This window comes from Moschus berezovskii, chromosome 23, assembly GCF_049115385.1.
Source record: "Moschus berezovskii isolate FMDL1 chromosome 23, NW_MosBer_1.0, whole genome shotgun sequence".
In the NCBI taxonomy this organism is placed as follows: domain Eukaryota; kingdom Metazoa; phylum Chordata; class Mammalia; order Artiodactyla; family Moschidae; genus Moschus; species Moschus berezovskii.
Window position 1 is genome coordinate 37454873 of NC_142482.1, and position 10668 is coordinate 37465540.

The window sequence follows — 10668 nt, forward strand, 5'->3', positions numbered from 1 at the left end:
GGGTGGGTGGCAGTGACCAAGAATGGGAATAGAAGAAAGACAGAAATATTAACCTCAGGTAAGACAGCAAAATGGGCTTCTCTGGTGGTTCAGTAATAAAGAATTCACCTGCCGATGCAGGAGACACAAGTTTAATTCCTGGATTGAGAAGATCCCCTGGAGAAGGAGATGGCAACCCACCCTAGTATTCCTGCCTGGAAAATTCCATGGACAGAAGAGCATGGTGCATGGAGTTGCAAACAGTTGGACATGACTTAGTGACTAAACAACAACAACAATGCAAAATATTATCAGTCTATACAGGTCACTCCTCTGAGTATGCAACATAATCTGGGAAATGAGATTAAGCAAGCTTAAAGCATAAGAGGCCATGGTCCTAGTCAGCCCTGAGATGAGAGATAGAAAAAGAAAATTGGTAAAGACTCTATAACGGGATTTACTGCTTCCATGGATATATTAGTTAAAGGCTATTGGAGAATTAGGCTGCTAAGTGGGATATCTCAGGGATCCCATAGTAGGTAATAATTGAAAAAAGAAAAAGTACTAGAAGGTCAGGGAGAGAATTCTGAGGGCATGTGAGATGATATAGCATCTTAACTCCCAGAAGAAAAAAGTGTGAGGAGGAGTGTAGGAGAAGAGAAGGTATATGATGAATTTGGCCTGAAAATAGTTCTAGGTCATCTGGCATATCCACTCTTCTGGCATATCCACATAGATGGGCAGTGCATCTGCAACAAGACAGACATGAGATCAAGATTGGTGGGTCCAAAGTGGCTTCTGTGCCATCATCTTGCCCTTTCCCTATTCTACAACTTTTTAACTACATTTGTGTCCACAGCCTCCTCTCACTTTCCTTCCTCCTGTATACTCTCCAGTTCTTAACACATCTGAATTCTTACCGGCTCTTCTGGAGTATGACTCACAATGGACCCTGGTGTCTGGAGGCCCCACCTGAGCGCAGGCCTTGGATGATGAAGATGGTGCCGACTACGATGCCCAGGAGGCCCACGGTCAACCCCAGGGCACAGACCACAGTCTCTGTCAGCTCTGACATAGGGGCTGGAATCTCAGGCTCTGGAAAAGTGAAATTCTGTGGAAGTCACAATACAGAGGGTTTCTGTGTGTGTATGTTGGATGGGGTGAAGAGGGGTTGGTTCTACAGACTTGGGGCATGGAGCTTAGAGAAGAGAGTGAGGTCTATCATTAGAATCCCTCGAAGTTTAAGGCCACAAGGATTAGGGGATAACAAGCATGATGTTCTGGACCTGACAGAGAAAAGAACGTACCAAAAGGGGTGGAACCTCTACATACCCCAGTGTTTCAGAAGTGGCTCATCCAGGCCCCAGTGCTCCACTTTGCAGTTATAAACGTCATCATCAGAAGGGAGGAAGGTGAGATAATTGATCTTGAGGAAAGAATAATCACTCTTGATGAGAAAACTGGTCTCAGAAACACCCTCTGTGACCGAGTGCCCGTTCCTCAACCATGTGATGTTGATCACAGGGGGAAAGATGTTGTCCACATGACAGATGAGGGTGTTGGGCTGGCCCAGCATCACAGGAGACTTGGAAAACACAGTCACCTCAGGAACCTCTATGGTGAGGAAACAACACAGATGTGAAATAGGAATAGCTTTGCCGTGATTCTGCACGGCCTCCTGGGGGAGCCCTCCCACTAACCTTTCCCGGTCTGATAGTGGAGGAGTTCTTGTTTCCCTTCTGCTGGGAGCCAGTATGGACTGCCTCTGATTTATCCCTGTTCTCTTCTTTTTAAGTACCCGCTTCTGGGCTATAAACTCTATGGGACCTTTCTTTGAAAGAGTCAAAGACTGCACAATGGGAGTAGGGATCATAGAAATGTATATTGCACTGGCCAGAAGGTTCATTTGAATTTTTTCTGTACCATGGTTCTAGTAGTGCTCAGTTGTCTCTAACTTCATTCAAAATAATTTTGTTAGATTGTATCATGACAGCTATCATTGTTGTTGTCCAGTCCCTAAGTCATATCCGACTCTCTGCAGTCCCGTGGAATGCAGTCCTTCACTATCTCCCAGAGTTTGCTCAAACTCATATCCATTGAGTCGGTGATGCCATCCCACCACCACATCCTCTGTCATCCCCTTTTTCCTCCTGCCCTCAATCTTTCCTAGCATCAGGGATTTTTCCACTGAGTCAGCTCTTTGTATCAGGTGGCCAAAGTATTGGAGCTTCAGCTTCAGCATCAACCCTTCAAATGAATATTCAGGGTTGATTTCCTTTAGGATTTACTGGTTTGATCTCCTCACTGTCCACGAGATTCTCAAGAGCTCTCATATCAGTGTGCATTTAAAAACTTATCAAAATTTGTGAATTTTTGTGTAGCCATTTTGATAATGAAGATGGAAGGAAAAAAGTAACATTTTTAAAGTATTATGCTTGATTATTTCAAGAATGGTAAAAACACAACTGAAATATTTGTGCAGCATATGGAGAAGGTGCTGTGACTGACTGAACATCTCAAAAGTGGTTTGCAAAGTTTTGTACTGGAGATTTCTCAGTGGACAATGTTCCACAGTTGGGTAGACCTGTTGAAATTGAGAGCAATCAAATCAAGATATTAATTGAGAACAATCAACATTATACCATTTGAGAGACAACCAGTATACTAGAAATATCCAAATCAAGCTTTGAAAATAATTTGCACCAGCTTGGTTATGTCATTTGTTGCTTTTGAAGTTTAGGTTCCATATAAGCAAAAAAAATCTTGACCATATTTCCACAAGTGATTCTCTATTTAAATGTAATGAAAACATTCTGTTTTCAAAACAAATTGTGATGGATAGTGAAAAGCGGGTACTGTATAATAATGTGGAATGGAAGAGGTTGTGGGACAAGTGAAATGAACCATTACCAACCACACCAAAGGCCAGTCTTCATGCAAAGAAGGTGATGTTTTGTATATAATGGGATTGGAAGATAGTTCTTTATTATAAGCTCCTTCTGGAAAACCAGAGAATTAATCCCAACAAGTACTGCTCTGAACTAGACCAACTGAAGTCAGCATTTGAGGAAAAGCAACCAAAATTAGTCAACAGAAAATGCATAATTTTCCATCAGGATAATGCAAGACTGAATGTTCCTTTGATGACCAGGGAAAAACTGTTACAGCTTGGCTAAGAAGTTCTGATTCATCTGCCATATTCACCATGCCATTGTACCTTCAGATGTCCATTTATTTTGGCTTTTACAAAATTCTTTTAATGGAAAAATTTCAGTTCCCTGGAAGACTGTTAAAGGCACTTGGAACAGTTCTTTGCTCAAAAATAAAAAGTTTTGGGAAGATGGAATTATGAAGTTTGCCTGAAAAATGTCAGAAGGTGAAAGTGAAAGTTAAGTTGCTCAGTCGTGTCCGACTCTTTGCGACCCCATGGACTGTAGCCTATCAGGGTCCTCTGTCCATGGAATTCTCCAGGCAAGAATCCTGGAGTGGGGTGCCATTTCCTTTTCCAATCTATACAGAAACACCTATTAATTATTACAATTGGTTTATGCAGGATTAACATTTTTGGTGTTAAAATTGTTAAACATTATGCTTACTGCACATTAACTCTCCATAATGAATCTGAACTTCACAATGATTTACCAAACATTTTACTTAAATTACTAATTAAATAACTGAAAAATGTACTAAGCCAAACTAAACTTAAATGGGCTATAAAGGAAAATAACCTTCAAAACAGCCCAGATACACATCTATTTCAAAACTACCTTTTGCTAACTAGGCCCTTTACCAAAATTTTAGTCTGAAAAAACAGTAAAATATACACAAAATTTTAATGAAATCATACAAGGATTACATTAGGTCAAATACAACAAATACTATGATGCAATTTTACATGTATTAAACTACAGTTCAAAGCACAAATTTTCGCATTCTAAATACACTAAACGTATCTAATGAAGTCACACTGGTCTTCCACTGACATTTGATATATCTGGGTGAAAGACATTAACTTTACAAGACTTTTTAACACAAATCCTTAGTATAAAAACTGTGTACTTGTATGTAAATGGTTTAATGGGGAACCCAATTAATGGGCTTCTATCTCCAAGGTAGGGCAACAAAATGGAGAACATGTTATTCAATAAAGTTTTTGGTGAAAATGAAATAAATGTCTTTTATTTTTACTTAAAAAACTGAAGGAATCTTTTGGCTAACCTAATGATTTGTAAAATGGGAGAAGATGAGGTTCAGCAATTACTGTGAGAAAATTGAGAGACTCCTTGAAAAAGAGTTTTATAAAGTAGTAAAGGGTATCTGACCCACTCCAGTGTTCTTGCCTGGAGAATCCCCGGGATGGGGGAGCCTGGTGGGCTGCCATCTATGGGGTCGCACAGAGTCGGACACGACTGAAGTGACTTAGAAGCAGCAGCAGCAAAGGGTATCTGTGTTTAAGGAAGAAGGGAGTGAGGCCTGATATGAAGTGGTAGATCAACAAAGAGTAGCTGAACACTTACTATTGGTAGCAGCAGTAGAGTTGGAGAATTTAGTCAGGAAGTCCACGTGCTCTTTCATGATAGCTATGTTTCTCAGTGCACCCTGTGGGTCAAAACTTAAAATTCTGCTAAATAGGGGCAACTGCCAGACAGTCGTTTTCTTCTCCAGGTCCACATAGAACTGCTCATCTCCATCAAATTCATGGGTGTACTGGCCAGAGGGACCATAAGACTGATATATGCTTATGCCATAGGAGCCAACATGGTCAGCTGATTCAGGGTGAGGAACAGGAAAGTGAAAAAATAGAGAGAAGAAAACATAATTAAACAAAGTGACAGGAGAAATTGACTTTCAAACACTGTAGGTTTCATCTGTGGCACATTCTCTAGATAAAATTCCCAGCACCTACTTCCTCCCTGCTCAGTATTGGTAGTTGTTTACTTAGTTAAAAGGCCCTGCAATGAAGCCTCCTTATCTCTTCAATTCACCTTCTTGACTCCTTTTACAGACAGTAATATATATGTAATATGGGCTTCCCAGGTGGCTCAGGCAGTAAAGAATGCACCTGCAATGTGGGAGACCTGGATTCAATCCATGGGTTGGGAAGATCCCTTGGAGGAGGGCTGGCAACCCACTCTAGTATTAGAATCCCCATGGATGGAGGATCCTAACAGGCTGAAGTCCATGGGGTTGCAAAGAGTTGGACATGACTGAACGACTAAGCATGAGCAGACATGTAATATTCTTTCTGTCTAGTACTTGTTCTGGGCTGCCAGCTGTTGCTAAAGAACATCTCATCACTGGGTCAACTGGAGCTAAGTCACTTTTAGTTTCAGCCTCAGATGGATCCACTGTCCTGCTCAGCAATGGTCCTTCTGCTTCCTGCACCATTTCTTTCTATCACTAATCTGTGCTCCCTGTAGGGGACAGAAAGCACATCTTTTATCTTTGAAAGTGAAAGTAGCTCAGTCTTTTCCGACTCTCTGTGACCTCATGAACTGTAGTCCGCCAGGCTCCTCTGTCCATGGAGTTCTCCAGGCAAGAATACTGGAGTGGGTTGCTATTCTCTTCTCCAGGGAATCTTCCTGACCCGGGGATCGAACGCAGGTCTATTGCATTGCAGGCAGATTCTTTACCATCTGAGCCACTAGGGAAGTCTCTTTTATCTTTGAATACCCCAAATTTAGTATGCTCTGTACTATGGCTTTTCCAGTAGTCATGTATGGAGGTGAGAGTTGGACCATAGAGAAAGCTGAGCACTGAAGAATTGATACTTTTGAACTGTGGTGTTGGAGAAGACCCTTGAGAGTCCCTTAGACTGCAAGGAGATCCAACCAGTCAATCCTAAAGGAAATCAGTCCTGAATATTCATTGGAAGCACTGATGCTAAAGCTGAAACTCCAATCCTTTGGTCACCTGATGTGAAGAACTGATTCATTGGAAAATTCCCTGATGCTTGGAAAGACTGAGGCAGAAGGAGAAGGGGACGGCAGAAGATAAGATGGTTGGATAGCATCACCGACTTGATGGACATGAGTTTTAGCTAGCTCTGGGAGTTGGTGATGGACAGGGAATCCTGGCAGGCTGGCGTGCAGTCCATGGGGTCACAAAGAGTCAGACACGACCGAGCAACTGAACTGAGCTGAACTGTGTGCCCAGAAATGTGTATTAAATGTCAAATGATGTTCTCAAGAATTACAGAGATTTGGGGAAAATCTGACAGACACAAAAGTAGCAGAACCATAAGCAAGTCAGAATCAGTGGGCACCAGAGGGGCATTATGATTTGTGAGCTGTAAGCACTATTGCTTTTGTAAGTCCCTACTTTTATAAAAATATTAAAAATGTGTTTTAAAACCATATTGGTACAAAGAAAAATATAATTTAGGTTGGATTAAAAACTAAAATATTTCCCCCCAAGCCTAAAGCTTTTTCTCCTAATTTTAAAAGAAAAATAAATTTATGGGGCCCTACAAGAAATGCAGGCTCTCGGCACTGTGCCTATTGTGCCTAAAGTGTAAGTTGAGTCTGACATCACTTTTGTGTGATGCTGAGGAAATGTGGAAGTGCTCTGGAGAAGCCAGTGAAGCCTTCACTACCACAAAAATTAGAATGGGAGCTGCCATGATTAGTAAAGTTGCTGAAGATTTAAACTCCATTTCATTTTCCTTTTGAATGATCTGGCTTTTTACTTTGGTCTTTTACAAACCCACTCTTCCTGTCTATGAAACAACAGAGGTGTGAGCCAGGGATGGATCCTGGAAAGAAAGGAGGATAAAGGAATATAAGAAGAGAGGATGGAAAGAGGGGGACAGCAAAGACAGAGAGGCCTAAGTCAGTTCAGTCGCTCAGTCGTGTCCGACTCTTTATTACCCCATGGACTTCCGCATGCCAGGCCTCCCTGTCCATCACCAACTCCCGCAGCTTGCTTGAACTCATGTCCATCGAGTCGGTGATGCCACCCAACCATCACATCCTCTGTCATCCCCTTCTCCTCCCACCTTCAATCTTTCCGAGCAGCAGGGTCTTTTCCAAAGAGTCAGTTCTTTGCTTCAGGTGGTCAAAGTATTGGAGTTTCAGTTTCAGCATCAGTCCTTCCAATGAATATTCAAGACTGATTTCCTTTAGGATGGACTGGTTTGATCTCTTTGCAGTCCAAGGGACTCTCAAGAGTCTTCTCCAACACCACAGTTCAAAAGCATCAATTCTTCAGCACTCAGCTTTCTTTATAGTCTAACTCTCACATCCATACATGACTGATGGAAAAACCATAGCTTTGACTAGACGGGCCTAAGGGACTATGTAATTAAATTGTCCTTAATCAGTTTCCCTCTTACAGGTCTTCCTTAGGTAAATTGAAAGATAAGCAATTTGAGTTGACAATTTGAGAATAATATATTTTAATTCACCAAGTTTTCATCATAAAGTTCTCAATTTTAAAATAAAAATAGAGATATTCTCTACTTTGTTAAAGAAAAATATGAAGATATACTTGTGATACCAGCAATTTAAAAATAAGAATAGTCATTGATATTTATGTGTCTTCGATACTTGGAAATCATTTCTACACACCTATTTTATTTGATTATTTGTGAGGTGACATATGCAAACTAAGATTAAATGATGACTGTGTGGTAAAATGCCTTGTGTTAAGGCACTCAGCTGGCCCCACTCACCCCTCCCCACCTGTGCCAGATGTCAGCATGGAAACGTATGTAGATCTGAGGCTAAGAAAAGGTCACCCTTCTTTGTATCTGCACAGTATTCATAATTCATGAAACTACTTACCTCAAATAAACTCTAGGAGACATATATAAATAGCTTCAAAAGTTGTTCAGAGAAATTTATGAGCAACAGTTCATGATTTTTCGTAACAAAGCATCTACTTGTGGAAATATCTCTAGTCTTGGAGTCAATTGTGAATGAATGCCTTAGAACTATCGAGGACATATTCACTGGATCCAATATCAGAAACTGAGTAATGACCTTGGTGAACTCTGCAACAGTACAGATAGCAAAGAGAGTGGATCTGGACTGTGATTTCCTGAAGGAGGAATGGCTATAATTTTCAGATTTACTTAATATTGAGAACACTTTAGGAGTCTCTACTGTTCTAGGCCAATCTCGTTTTTCCTCTGATTCCCTGTTCCACATCTTTAGTCCCCACATCCTTCAACTGTGCACTCACCCACAATGTCTTCACTTCCACTGGGGCTCATCATGGTGGTCAGGGCGAGAGTTCCCAGAATCAGAGCTCTGTTCAGAACCATCCTCTACTCAGGGTAGTCTCGGCAGTTGTTGTTTTGAGTTGCAGAGCAATGATGAGGGCTGACTGAGAAGGAACTCTACAGCACAAAAACCACACTCGGCTGGGTCAGGTTTTGGCCAATCAGAAAAATCCCTTATGTTGACACCTCAGTTGCCTGTTGAAGACTTTGTACTAAGGGGCTGAAGGGACTGGGGAATCCCCTGGTTCTGATGCAGCCTCCACTCAGAGTGGATGTGAGGGATTTTATATGAAAGGAGGGAAGATGTTAAATCAGAGTCTTCTGACATGTATGTATGACTGGAGATGACAGAGAACAGAATCCGTGAACTTGTGAATAGATGAATAGAATTTACTCAATTTGAACAATAGACAGAAACTAGACCAAAAATATAAACAAAGACCCTGAATCTTATGAAATAATAACAAAAGATCTAACATTTTAATCATGAGAGATGAAAAAAGTCTAGGGTTGAAAAGTACTCCAAGAAATAGTGGATGAAAAATTCCCAAATTTGAATAAAGACATAAAAATCTTACAGTTTCAAGAATCTGAGAAAAACCCAAATAGGATAAACCAAAAGAATTTCACGAGAGACATCGATTATTAAGCTTGTGAAATGCAAGGGGGAAAATGTCTTAAAGTAACCCAGAGAAAAATGATACACGATGATAAAAGTGAAGTCACTCGGTCGTGTCCAACTCTTTGCAATGCCATTGACTGTTGCCTGCCAGACTCCTCCATCCATGGGATTTTTCAGGTCCATGGGGTTTTCCAGGCAAGAGTACTGGAGTGGGTTGCCATTTCCTTCTCCAGGGGATCTTCCCGACCCAGGGATCAAACTCAGGTCTCCCACATTGCAGGCAGACTCTTAACCACCTGAGCCAATAAGGAAGCATCAAATTATATGACGGATGACTGTGGCTTTGTCACTTGAGGCCACAAAGTACAGACACAAATGACACAATGTTTTTCAAGTGCTGAAAGTAAAGAATTGTTAATTATGGATTATATCTGGCAAAATTATCCTTCAGGAATAAGTAAAGACATTTCTAGACAAGGGAAAACTAAGAAAATGTTGGTAGCAATACTATGCTTAAAGAATGACTAAGGGAGCTTTTTCATATGGAAAGGAAATGATAACACAAGAAAGTCTGGAATATCAGAATGGAGGGAAAAACTGAGTGGGAAGAAATGAATTCTTCCAACAGCTAGCAAGCTTGGCAGAGGACCTTACCCCTTAGATGTGAATTGCAACCTCAGATTGTGACTTCAGTCTGGTGAGACAAAGAGCCTGACATACACTTCTGACCAAGGACACTGGATAATAAATTTAAAATTTCTTTTCTTTTAAACTGCTGAGTTTGAAGTAATTTATGGCAGTGGCTGAAAATCAATACAATATATCTTGCACATTTAAGTTTTACATACTGTATTTTAAGCACTTTAAAAGAATAATTTTATTGAAATATAGATGATTTTCAATGTTGTGTTAATTTCTACTGTATGGCAAAGTGATTCAGTTATACATATATATATATATATACACTTTCTTTTTCATATTCATATTCTTTTCCATTATGGTTTAAGTACTTTATAAAAACATTGCTGGAATGCTTAATGTTTGATAGGTATTTCACATAGTAATTCTTGATTTTTCATGTAACGTGTAGTTATTTTTTAAAATTTTTTTCCCCTCAGAAACTTTTAAAATTAATTTTTTTGCACTACAGTTGCTTTACAATGTTGTTAGTTTCTTACTGACTAGCAAAGTGAATTAGTCGTATGTATACAAATATCCACTCTTTTTTAGATTTCGATGGTTTTTTTTTTAATCTCTGTCTGTGCTGGGTCTTTTTTTTTTAATTTATTTTATTTTTATTTATTTATTTTTTTATTGGAGGCTAATTACTTTACAATATTATATTGGTTGGTTTTGCCATAGATTAACATGAATCCGCCCTGGGTGTACATGTGTTCCCCCTGTTGCGTGAGTTGTCTCTAGTTGTGGCACGCAGGGGCTACTCTCTAGTTTTGGAGCACATGCTTCTCATTGTGGTGGGTTCTCTTGTTGCAGAGCACAGGTTCCAGAGTGCAGGCTTCATTAGTTGTGGCACATGTACTTAGTTGTATGCAAAACCTTCCCAGAGAATGGATCAAACTGGGTCTCTGTGTCCCCTACATAACAAGGCAGATTTTTAACCACTGGACCTCCAGGGAATTTCCTAGATTTCAACTTTCTAATATAGAAATACAAAGTTTTAAACATATGCTCTAACTTCATGTTTTTCTCTAGTTTATTTTCTGTTATTTAAAGTAATCCTACCATCTTAAAGAGAATAACTATTAACGTATACATATTTTTCTGTATTTTGAATTCCTTCCTATTTTACATTTGAACTTTTAATCCATCTCAATACCATCCA

General features: G+C 40.0%; 1 protein-coding gene across 1 annotated transcript; it reads right to left on the reverse strand.

The window, feature by feature from the left end:
- Nucleotides 1–546: 546 nt before the first annotated feature.
- LOC129543218 (HLA class II histocompatibility antigen, DQ alpha 2 chain-like) lies at nucleotides 547–8303 on the reverse strand. The gene is made up of 5 exons (XM_055406234.2): nucleotides 8164–8303; nucleotides 4497–4745; nucleotides 1312–1593; nucleotides 900–1074; nucleotides 547–728 (listed from the first exon to the last, which is right to left on the reverse strand). Exons 1-4 carry the CDS (start codon nucleotides 8243–8245, stop codon nucleotides 920–922), a joined length of 768 nt encoding a protein of 255 aa, XP_055262209.2. The 5' UTR covers nucleotides 8246–8303; the 3' UTR covers nucleotides 547–728; nucleotides 900–919.
- Nucleotides 8304–10668: the final 2365 nt, after the last annotated feature.